A 12,177-nucleotide genomic window follows, 5' to 3' on the forward strand; every position below is an offset into this window, starting at 1 on the left:
AAGTGCTGCCCCCTAACGGAGCGACCTGATGGAGCGTTCCGGAGAAACTCCGATCCACGAATGGCGCTTCAGAATCGTGGATCGCTGATCCATAAGTATTTGGATTATTAGATCCATTAGACAGTCCCTGCTATAGGAATAATTTAAACTGTAATGCTTAACACATTCATTACCACTAAGTGCTACGGGTTACGTTCGTAGCGCGTAGCCACGGTTTCGCCGTATATAGCGCGTAGTCGCTACGAACAGTGTACCCCGACAGTCGGGTGTGGGAACAGATTATTTAACGTCCATTTCATTTTAAAACCCAAACAAAATAACTACGTCATAATATTAAGATGTAATTATATGTTAAACTTTAAATGCATAGTGTAATATAAGGGTTAACCTTTAGTTAATATTATAGAGCCAACATATTTTTTGATGATGTTTTTTTAAACTCCGAGTTTTCGGTGCACTGATTAAATTCATTAGGTATGTACAGTCGACGTCCAAAATATGTTTACACTTTTGGACCTTACTCCTTTGTAATAAGTCGAAAAATGTAAACAAATATTTGACGTCGACTGTACTAAGGCATTTTTACCACAAAGCTGCAAGTTATGCTTTATTAGCAATTTATTTTGAATGTAATTAATGCTTGTTTACAGTATAGTATTTATTGATTCCATTACAATCTATTACGACGCGTATTAATTATGAATATTCATTGTTATATGTTAAATTAAGTATATGTCGCTCTAGTTCAATGTAAACAACACAAACATACATTCGCTCGCAGATACCATACATTTACGTGATTTAAGAAGTCAGGCAAGGCACTATCGGTACCTAAATCCATACTAAACTGGCAAACCGAAATCCACTTTCGGACCTAAGGTATAAGGTTTATTTTGGAATTGACATTTTAAAGAGTTGGCGTGTTAGGTTAGGGGGGGTATGGACATCGGATGATGGTAGCATGAGGTAGGGTAGGAGGAAACGGGGTCATTCGAAGCATGACTTTTTGGATGATTTTGGGTGGGGGGGGGAGGTCAAAAATAGATGACGTAATTTATGGACAGCCCCGTTACAATGGAGATCTGTCCACAACGTGTCACTTTTTCGTGCATGCTACCGGTGTTCATCGATGTATAAGACGTTATCACGTCAAAAGCTTTAATTTGTATATTATTATACTTGTATGATAATGTAATGTACTGATGATTATTGTACCAGTAATAAACTGATAGTGCCTAACGACCTGATCACGAAAATTAATACACGATTTTTGTTTAAACCTATAAATTAACAATAAACGAATGTTCGACATGGAATTTATTAATAATAATAATAGCTGGATGTATGTTAGCAATTTTAAACAGTTTTTACAAGAGAACTGTAGCTATTGTTGATGAAAAAATACATTAAGTGTAAGCGTAGTCGCGTCTTCCACTTTCAAACTGGAGTTCGCAATAAATGTTTGCAAATAATATTTTGTTTTATTTGCTAACCTTTTAGGAACCCTCAAGTCACCAGCCACCACCACCAGCCTATAGCGAGTAGGATTTTTAAAATGGGCTTTTATAGAATCCTGTAAAATGACAACCCACTACTTTTTCTGCTGTCAGGATTGGTTGGCCACGTGGAGGGAGAATAACGGTGATGACAACGCATGACGTAACAAATAGAAGCAAAGGTAGTAATAATAATAATAAGCAAGGTGTATTTTTTATTGTTTTGTAAGTGTTTTTATATTTTACTTTTATATTCATATTATAAATGACCTAGCCTAAGAAGAAAGATAAATAAAGAATATAATAAGCTAGGTATTATAACAAAAATATTTATAATAACACTTGACAATATACATCTGTAATTGGAATAAAATTAATTTAATTAGTAACTATAACAGAGTTAGGTACCATTATTATTGCATTTATAAAATTCATTCAAACTTAAAACAATTGATATGGTTTTCAAGAATAAGCAATTTCCACCATTTTTGCAACATCACAAATTTTCTCCCTTGGCTTGCCTACTTTCTTGCCCTGCTCTATCTCATATTGATCAATTCTGTTCCAGCCTTCCCAGTCAACTATTTCATTCCGTAACATTCTTTTCAGTTCATCAAATCCACCCCTCGCTCTGCTCTTCTTTAACTGGCTAATATCTTCACACATTGTGTTAGCAACTTGAAATGCGTTGCCCATGGTGTGAAGTATTACGCCTACAGGCCCGGTTCCAAGCCAACCGGCAACATACATCTTAGCCAACCGAGGATGGGCATCCAAAATCCTCCCTTTATCATTATTCACCATTCCTTGAGGAAGCAACTCTAAACCCTCATCTACACTCACACTCCTATATCCAATACTTCTTAAAGCTAACCCACAGTCTAGTAACTCCTTCTCATTAGTAGAAACACACCTAAGCTCTTCAACATTTGTTGATTTTCCATACAATCTATTTTCAAACAATTCCATCCCCTTTAATACGTTATCTTTATCACTTATAAATTTATTAGGGCTTCGTAAAAATATTGGATATAGTCTCTTACTATTTGTGTCTTCTTTCTTTAATTTATTTTCCTCTAAAGATTTTAACATAAGCTCTGTTAGCCGTTTACGCGGCCGAGGAAGACTGGCTACCACATCTGCAACTCCTACAAAGTCACTCTCTCTCCAAATTGTGCTACAATCCTTCATCTTCAGCTGCTCTCGTAATTCTTTAATCGTAAAAGCTACTTGCAAAGGACCCCTACGTCCGATCAAATATACATTTCTAATCTTAGATTCAGCTAAAGCATCAAGTGCATGTTGTGTTATGTCTGTTTTCTTTAACTCGTCTATTGGTGACAGCAGTATTCTAGCTACATCTAATGCAACATTTCCTTGTCCTAGGATAGCAGCAGTGTCATTTGATAAGTCTATTTGCAAGTCCCTATCGCTGGGAAGACCATTGTACCATCCGACAAAATTTCTTGCTGCAATCACATTAACAGCATCCTCATTCTGAATACCCAACACCTTATCTTCTTCAGCACCATAAGTCAATAGAACAGCGTCATAATTTTGCCTTAATTGGGGCAATGTCACATCTTTACCTACTGTAATGTTTCCATAAAAATTCACGTTCTGCTGCTGGGCGACCTTTGTGAACTGGTTAATGACGTTTTTGACCTCTGGATGATCAGGGGCGACTCCATACCTTATCAGTCCGAAGGGCACAGGCAATTTTTCGATGATATCTACGTGGACGTCTGCGAGCTTCTTGGTCAGACGCATAGCCGCGTAGAAACCGGCGGGGCCCGCACCTACAATGCAAACTTGAGGCACTCTCGTACCCGAGGACATCAACCTTGTAAACATTCTTAATTTATTACTCATTTTTAAGCAAGAAATACTAAATTTTCAGTCAAATTTCACGTATTTTCGATTGTGACGAAATCGTCCTACTTTCTAAAAGCAACGCCAAACAGATTTAGAATATAAAATCTTCTTGATTTAGCTTGGCTTCCTCGAATTCAGAATTAATTGTAATATATTAATACCAAATTGTTTTTTAACATTTTTACTTATACGAATTTCTATTTGACTTTGTAAATAAACAACCTAACTTTTTTGACGTTTTGATTTTTGCCTTGCCAGACCAATGAAAGTGAACCAGCGTAAAGCGCCCTCCAGACTATGCGCGTGAATCGCGGGCGAAGCCGCGAACGCAAGTGTGGCGTCGATTTCGCAGATTGTTCACGCCTTCGCGCCTTGTTCTCCGTTTTTTGTCGGTATTTCGGCCCGCGTCAAAGGAGACGCGAAGCGCGAACTTGTAAGACTCCACATTACACAATATTTTGGCTCCTCTGAGGCAAGATAAATATGAATTAAATTATGATTATATTATATTAAGCAGCTATATTTTACGGTTTCACAAGAAAACAAAATGGAAAAACAGCTAAATCACGTATGATGCCATAGATAACTAACAGTTAAACTCGATCAGCTGATGCTTTTCCGCCATCTTGCCGCAAACCAAACTGCGAAATCGCCGTGAAGTGTGCGAGTGTGGAGTCATACGTCAACTTTGTGATATGTTCGCTCCGCGACGTCGCGGCGCGATTCACGCACATAGTCTTAGGGGGCTTAAAAGCCATATAACACACTACCGCACCGCTCCGTGACCTGCGCCGCGCCGTGGCCGCAGCCGCACCAAAATGAGTATAATATATAGGACACGCCGCACCCATAAGTGAGAGCGAGAAAGAGACATGATGAGTGCGACGCACCATTAGGGTTGCCAACTTTTTTTTGGTGGAATATAGTATTTTCCAGAATAAGGCATCAAAAATATAGAACATTTCGAAAATATATAGTACTTTTAGATAAAGTACTAAACATGGGTGTAATTTACGTTCAATCGAAAATATAGTATTTTAGTGTACTATATATTTTTCCAAAAATATATAGTACAGAGAGCCAAAATATAGTACAATACTATATAATATAGTATGGTTGGCAACCCTACGCACCATGGCCTTGGTGCGGTGCGGTAGTGTGGAAGTCCGTATCACGACGTAGGTTTCGTATTTTCTTATCTTGAGCAATTCGTCAGATTATGTATGACTCTTGACCTTATTGCTTAATACTTAATCATTTTTATTAAATAAAATTTTCAAATTAAACAAACAACATGCAATGCAGTGGTATGTATGCATGGTTGTTTGTCAAGACGATTTTCTCCATTGTATAACGAAAATTACTCCTAGGTATATTAATTATATTTATACATATAAGGGGTCATCCATTAATTATGTAACACGTTTAGGGTTGGGAGGGGGTCAAGAAAATGTGACATGTTGTGACAAAGGGGAGGGGGGAGTCACAAACATTGTGACGTCATTTTAACATCATCACTATTCATCAGTAACCGAAAATTAATTTTTATTTTTTTATTCGCTGTACATTTAAATAATAAGGTTTTGAAGTAGGTAATTTTCGTTCCTATTTGGTTTTGTGTTATAAAATTACTAATATTTCTTTTAGCAAAAATATTTTTTTATAAAAAAAATATGCCGAGTTAGTATTGCCGATTTCGTTGAAAACAAAATTGCCTAAAATGTGACGTCACAGTCACACCAGGTGGGGAGGGATTTGAAATTCATGTGACGTAATTAATGGATGATCCCTAAGGCATATCGGCGTTACACAACGGAATAAAATAAATTATAGACGAAATGGCATTAATTATATCTAATTTATCTAAAATAAAAAAAATAGTTAAATTTACCTTGAGGAACTATGCCTATACTTTTGCGTTTGCAAAATAATGCTTACCTATTTTAAGAACCTAGTCTAAACTCAAGAGACAAAAACATGATACTGTTGGTACCTACCTAATTATAATTTGGAAATAACTTATATGTACATGTTTATTTTCACATTAAAGTTCCAAATAAGTAAAGTAAAATATCTCCTTTCAGTATTTGCTACACTATAACTCAGCCTAGCAACAAATACACAAAAAACAAATTAGCTGTGTACATTTTTATAACTTTTATAATATCACTCGAGGTCAACATTGACCTTGGCAAGACCCTTCTCATAAAAGTGGTTATTGACGTTATAGTCAAGCCCCCGGTCGCTAAACCGGCTCATTTACCTTATTTCCATACGGATAAACCCACTATAAAGCCATTTTATAACCTACACCACTGCTATCAGTACGCGTAAACAGTTGCATCCATATAGCAGAGCAGACAGCAGAGTTGAAATACTATAAATCTAAAATGGAAGGAAACACAGACACTCCTAATGATTTCCCCATAGAAAATCTACCATACGGAGTCTTTACCGGCCCTCTGAATGTAAGTTTATTTTGTATAAAGAATGTGACCTTTCGTATTGTTTTATTTTGACTTTCTATAGCACGACTAAATTCGAAAGTCCATAGATGCTGGTGAATTGAACGTTTGGCATTAACTTTTTTATTTGGTAGGTTTTTTAATTAAATATTGTATGGTTGCAGGAAACTGTGAAACATATTGGTGTTGCATATGGAAACATTGTTATAGATTTAAATCACATCGCTAAATTCTTTGACGGGCCGCTTCTAAAGGATCAACAACATGTTTTTAAGGTAAAGTAATTTGTATATATGTTAATAAGTTGTTTACCGGCATCTGCCAATTGCGTAATGAATTGAAATGATATCTCGTATGTTAATGACATTGCTAAACGTTTATCTTTTATTTTAATCCCAAGTAGGTACTTACGTACCTACTGTGTTCTCATTCTCATCTTATAATAAAGATAATAATAATATAATTTTTAGGGTTGATAACGCACATGTGACACCCCTAAAATTGCAGGTATCCATAGGTCATAGGTAGACGATATACACTTACCATTTGGCGGGCCGTATGCTTGTTCGCCACCGTCAGGTTTTAAAAAAACTTCTTTGTATTACGGTGGTGGAACGTAAGTGTATCTACCGGTCTAGGGGGCGTCCATTAATTACGTGAGGGCTTCAGGGGAGGGGAGGGGGTCAAGCCGGATCTCACTAAATCTCCAGTTGGGGGTAACATGGGGTTTTAAAAAATCCCCAAAAACTCCTCACATAATTAATGAATCTCCCCCTACTTGATGGCAAATGCCATTGACTGAACCTGAAAAATAACACATCCGTTATTTTTCAGGATATTTTCTGGTATGAGGGACAGAGAAAGTTATATGTTGTTTAACTGCCCTCCTAGCAGCAAGATAGCAGAAAGTGTCCGCGGCGAAAGGATACATGTAATAAGCCCTTTTGTCTCTTGTCGTTATAGGGGTGTCACATGCGCATTGCCGATTCTTAGTCGGAATATTGGAACGTGTGATGTACGTACCTACGTGATGCATATATCTCACAATCCTTGTGGGTGTATATTTATCTTTTTTTTAATCCTAGTGAAATTGTTTTAATTCCTATTAGTTAATCATAATGCGTACTTAATAATTTCAGCAAGAGAGCCTCAACGCTTTCATGGGCCTTACCAGAGCACACTGGGTGGAAGCGAGGGAAACTATCCAGAGACTTATCAGGACTAATGAGTTATTTACAGCTTCTCACGACAAACGGTACGTAGTCACCAAAAAAATATTGGCTGTTTCATACATTTTGGCTGGTCCATTTTCTATGGGAGGGTAAATTTTTTATCGTGATTTCGGGGTTGATCCCATAGTAAAAGTTGCTAAGTATAATCCCAAAACGGCCAAAACCTCCCTCTGGCAACGAGAATGCAGTTATTTTTTAGCCACCGTATATAGACCATCGATACACCGTAGACACCGTAGATAGTTCTTACGATAAACTATATATTTCGGAAACGGCTCTAACAGTTTCGATGAAATTTGCTATATGGGGGGTTTTCGGGGCGATCAATCGATCTGGCTAGGTCTTATCTCTGGAAAAACGCGCATTTTTGAGTGTTTATATGTGTGTTGGCGACCGGTCTGGCCTAGTGGGTAGTGACCCTGCCTGCGAATCCGATGGTCCTGGGTTCGAATCCCAGTAAGGGCATTTATTTGTATGATGATACAGATATTTGTCCCTGAGTCATGGGTGTTTTCTATGTATTTAAGTATTTGTATATTATATATATCGTTGTCTGAGTACCCACAACACAAGCCTTCTTGAGCTTACTGTGGGACTTAGTCAATCTGTGTAAGAATGTCCTATAATATTTATTTATTTATATGTTTTCCGAGCAAAGCTCGGTCTCCCAGGTATTGCTTTGTATTCAATAAAAATTAAATTAATGACAAAAACCTATTATTAAACTTCCTTATCATAGGTAAACAATCTTGACATGTCTTTTAATTGAAAAACACTTTTTAAAAATAAGTCACGGCAAATATGTAACAATTATGAATCTAATATGATCATTTATATTCTTCCGCTTTCAAAAGTAACAGTTATTGATTTTTAAAAAGCGTTTTTCAATTAAAAATAAATGATTGCAATAAATGATAAATGGTGCAATAAATGATTGATTGAAAAGACTTTTCAAGATCGCTTACCTTCTTTCTAATGCTAAAAATGTATTTTTACTACAATTGTTTACTATAATTGTTTACAGGCCCACCGTTCAGATGAGGTTCGTTAAGATGCACGTACCCGTGGATATTGGGGACTACACCGACTTCTATTCTTCCATCCACCACGCGACCAACGTGGGCATCATGTTCCGCAGCAAGGAGAACGCGCTTATGCCCAACTGGTATATATATACTACAACTGTGCTCTAGCTTTAGACCTCGCAAAGCCTTATGTCAAGTAGCCTAAAAAAAGAAAAAATAAACCAAGCCTAAAAAAAGAAAAAGTAAACCAAAAACATTCATGTAAATTATCGAACCTGCTTCAAAATTTCACGAGAAGCGGTTGAGAAAGCAGCTGGACAGCTGACATACGAAGACATTTTGGCCCAAGCTGAAACGGAGACGCTTCGCGCTCGCTAGGTTAATGATGCGTAATGCTGAATTGCAGGTTGCAATAATGTGGCAGAATGAGACGACTGGTTGAAGCCTAAAATCAAACGAAAACTGGCTCCAAGAACACTTCAACATACTAAACTCCTAGTTGTAATATTAATAAGTAACTATTAGTAGGTTGAGGTTAGACGGGAAAGGTTTTCGTCCATCGGCCGAAGCATTAGCTACGTGCAACTTTTCATCATTACCCCTCGTGAAAAACCCATTCAATCTTACACTTAGTAATTTAGTTTTCTACTACGACAACTACAACTATGTACTTTTGTATTTTCAGGAAATATCTTCCGGTGGGTTATCACGGACGGGCAAGCTCCATCGTTGTTTCAGGAACACCTATAACTAGGCCTTATGGACAAACATTGCCTGTTGAAGGTAAGCAAATGTAACCTATCTTTTCACAATATTGTGAAATACCTAATTTACGGTCAATATGGAGAAGACCGGCACATAAAATTTATTTTAGAGAATACCGTCACAGTTATAGGGCAAATACACTCGTATTTATATACCCACGTACATCGCTCAAACACAGTCAGAAAGAAAGAACTTCACTCCATCTGGTCTACCGACCTTCTTTAAGTTGAGTAGGTAAGTATGTGTTCCAACGCAAGAGTTAAAAGCGACGAAAGCACTTGTAGACAGTCTGCCCCTTGCCATATTAACCTTAAGCCTCCTCATCCATCCTTGTATGAGAAGCTTCGATTCGATAAGAAAGAAACATGCACACGGGATTGTTATGACATTTAGGGTTCTTGCTAAATTGGAAATTCTATAGCGTAAGTATAGTACCTAAACTAGGACCCTAAATGGAGCAACAATCGCGCAGCGTGATGGTATAATATAATACAATTGAAGGGTTTTTGGATTTACCTAACAGGAGCCGCTCCGCACTTCGGTCCGTGTCGTCTCATGGACTTCGAGCTGGAGATGGGGTGCTTCGTCGGCGGTCCGCCCACCGCCTTGGGTCAGCGCGTTACTGCTCAGGAAGCTGAGGACAGGATCTTCGGATTCGTGCTGATGAATGACTGGAGTGGTAATGATTTTGCTTTTGCTCTTCTTCTTCCTTGCTCCATCCCACTTTAAGTGGGGTCGGCTCTCCTAATTACTATGCGCCATGAGAGTCTGTAGAGGGTTGACGGTTAAATCATTTTTCTGTAACATCAACTCTAGTGCCTATTCGATTAGTGATTCCTTTATATTAGATATTTTCGTAATGCTGAAATTGTACAACCATATTAAACCCTTCATGGCTTAATGATTAAAGCCCTTGACAGTATGTAGATAGAATCTTGCATTTCATGTACGGACCTTGACTATGCCTGATTTAAAAAAATCAACAAGACGCGTGTAATTTGACAAAAGTAAAGGGCACGTCGTTAATGCCGAGTTTTTTAGGAAGATTTGTCAACATTTTTAGTTGACTGCCACATTTCTTTAACCAAAACCTTTTTTTGCAGCACGTGACATCCAAAAATGGGAGTACGTGCCTCTAGGGCCTTTCACGTCGAAGAACCTCGGCACCTCCATATCGCCGTGGATAGTCACGGTGGATGCGCTCCGACCTTTCATCTGCGATAACTTCCCGCAGGACCCAGAGCCCTTCCCGTATCTCAAGCATAATGATAACTTCAACTTTGATATCAAGCTTGAAGTGGATTTGAAGCGTAAGTGTTTAAAAATCACACATATCCTCGTATAGACAGTGAATTACTTAAGCTATTCATTGAAAGTTTTTTATGCAGCTGATGTAAACGGAACAGAAATAGGCGTCTTGTATGACTGATCTACACTAGTTATTTCTAAAGCGATGGCAGTTGCTTACGTAAAAATTAACTAGCGCCTGTATCATATCTTGGAATTAAGTTCCCTGAGTCATCGGGCTATTTAATTGTGTGAACGACATTCACAGGTTTAAAATATTTTCCTACCATAAGGGGTTATTATATTACATCTATCCTTATTTTTTGTATTTTAAGAATTATTAAGGATACTTTCGATCAGTTGAAGACAGGAAAAGGCATCAGGCTGTCCCGCTTAGCAGCCAGAAACAGAAAGTGTCCGGCGAAAGTATAAATATAAAAACTCCTATTACAACGTAATAATAACCATTTATAATAATAATTGATATTTTCAGCGGAGGACTCCTCGGCTTACACAACGATTTGCCGATCCAACTTCAAGTATATGTACTGGACGGTAAAGCAGCAGTTAGCACAGCAGACCATCACTGGCTGCAACTTGAAGCCCGGAGACTTGCTCGGCTCTGGAACCATCAGTGGGGAAGTAAGTATATTTGGGTATAATATAAAGAAAATAGGAAAAGAAGTATCAGTTTGGTTTATTTACTATGTATTATAAGTTATTGATTGTAAGAGTTGACAGCTAAATACATGGCCCTGTACTGTGTGTTTTGTTACTGGATTGTCTAACATCAACGTTTTGATCACCAGAGTTACCGCATAATGTACACTATAGGTACTTACATTTACGCTTTGATGTACACATAATGATAGCTGTACAGCGCCATCCACATCAGCTGTCAAATTAGATTCACGAATTTGTCGTAGACTACCATTTTAAACAATCAATGAATATTATTTGATATGTTTTCTATCATATTATGTATGGGGCTATTCATAAATTACAGTCATTTCAAATAGGGGGGGAGGGTCTGGACATCGGATGATGGTAGCATGACGTAGGAGGAAACGGGGTCATTCGAAGCATGATTTTTGGATGAGTTTAGGGAGGGAGGGGGTCAAAAATAGATGACGTAATTTATGAACAGCCCCTATGTATGTAGTATCATATTAATATTATGTATCATTTGTTTCTATCATACGTGTGTAGGTATTTATGTATGGGCCACTAGTTGCCTGAAATAAAGATTTTCATTCCATTTCATATGCCTTTGTTGATTAATGTACTACAACTTGTATGGCTGGTGTTATGGTGGGAATTTAAATTAATTATAATCATTTTCCAGACTCCAGACTCTTACGGAAGCATGTTAGAGCTCTCCTGGAAGGGCACCAAGCCGCTCCGCTTGCTGAACGGGCAGGAGCGCAAATTCCTTCAAGACGGCGACACGGTCGTACTTCGCGGGTATTGCGACAACGGAGAGCTACGCATCGGCTTTGGCAGCTGTGAGGGAAAACTGCTGCCTGCTGTGCCTTTTACCCAATAAAACTACCTCATACTTGCCTATATGCTTTACTTCGTTTGGGGCCAATGTTTGGATCATCAGTTGATTTTTGTTTTTATTCTCTTTTTGAATATTGTGCCATTTTAGGAGAACACACATTCTATTCGTATTCGTCATGGACATATATATTACTTCGTAAGGACGCGGCTAACGAGCACTAAAAAGGGGGCCGCTACATGGGTGTGATATTTGCATTTATCACACCCCGGCGCTCAGTCGTGTGGCGAATTGCGCAGTAGAAAGTTGTCACGCAGCATAACACAAAAATGCCTTATTGCGTTGTAAAAGGGTGCAAAAACCATTATAGGAAGTATAAGAAAAAAAATGGGATCTCATATCATCGGTAAGTAATTTCCAATTAGGTTTATTTATTGCTTAAAACCAATTTTAAACGATAATTTTATTTCATTCTCACGAGCAACTGATGTTCGCTCGTACGTCATAGCGCTAATGCATTAACCTTGTAAG

At 37.9% G+C, this 12,177-nt stretch overlaps 2 protein-coding genes across 2 annotated transcripts; one reads left to right on the top strand and one right to left on the bottom strand.

Moving 5' to 3' along the window:
* On the bottom strand, positions 1–3,606 carry LOC134672959 (NADPH:adrenodoxin oxidoreductase, mitochondrial). The gene has a single exon (XM_063530910.1). It carries the CDS (start codon positions 3,366–3,368, stop codon positions 1,959–1,961), a length of 1,410 nt encoding a protein of 469 aa, XP_063386980.1. The 5' UTR covers positions 3,369–3,606; the 3' UTR covers positions 1–1,958.
* Positions 3,607–5,606: 2,000 nt separating this feature from the next.
* On the top strand, positions 5,607–11,795 carry LOC134672965 (fumarylacetoacetase). The gene is made up of 9 exons (XM_063530918.1): positions 5,607–5,839; positions 6,001–6,111; positions 6,976–7,091; positions 8,093–8,233; positions 8,779–8,876; positions 9,382–9,537; positions 9,962–10,168; positions 10,639–10,787; positions 11,491–11,795. The coding sequence occupies exons 1-9, from the start codon at positions 5,762–5,764 to the stop codon at positions 11,689–11,691; spliced, it is 1,257 nt and encodes a 418-aa protein (XP_063386988.1). The 5' UTR covers positions 5,607–5,761; the 3' UTR covers positions 11,692–11,795.
* Positions 11,796–12,177: the final 382 nt, after the last annotated feature.

This window comes from Cydia fagiglandana, chromosome 17 (genome assembly GCF_963556715.1).
Source record: "Cydia fagiglandana chromosome 17, ilCydFagi1.1, whole genome shotgun sequence".
Taxonomy (NCBI): domain Eukaryota; kingdom Metazoa; phylum Arthropoda; class Insecta; order Lepidoptera; family Tortricidae; genus Cydia; species Cydia fagiglandana.

Excerpts from the sequence above, each read along its gene's own strand:
- LOC134672959 (XM_063530910.1), bottom strand. The coding sequence starts at position 3,368 with ATGAGTAATAAATTAAGAATGTTTACAAGGTTGATGTCCTCGGGTACG.
- LOC134672965 (XM_063530918.1), top strand. The coding sequence starts at position 5,762 with ATGGAAGGAAACACAGACACTCCTAATGATTTCCCCATAGAAAATCTA. Across the intron at positions 7,092-8,092 it reads ACAGCTTCTCACGACAAACG|GCCCACCGTTCAGATGAGGT; the intron begins GTACGTAGTCAC and ends AATTGTTTACAG. Across the intron at positions 8,234-8,778 it reads AACGCGCTTATGCCCAACTG|GAAATATCTTCCGGTGGGTT; the intron begins GTATATATATAC and ends TTGTATTTTCAG.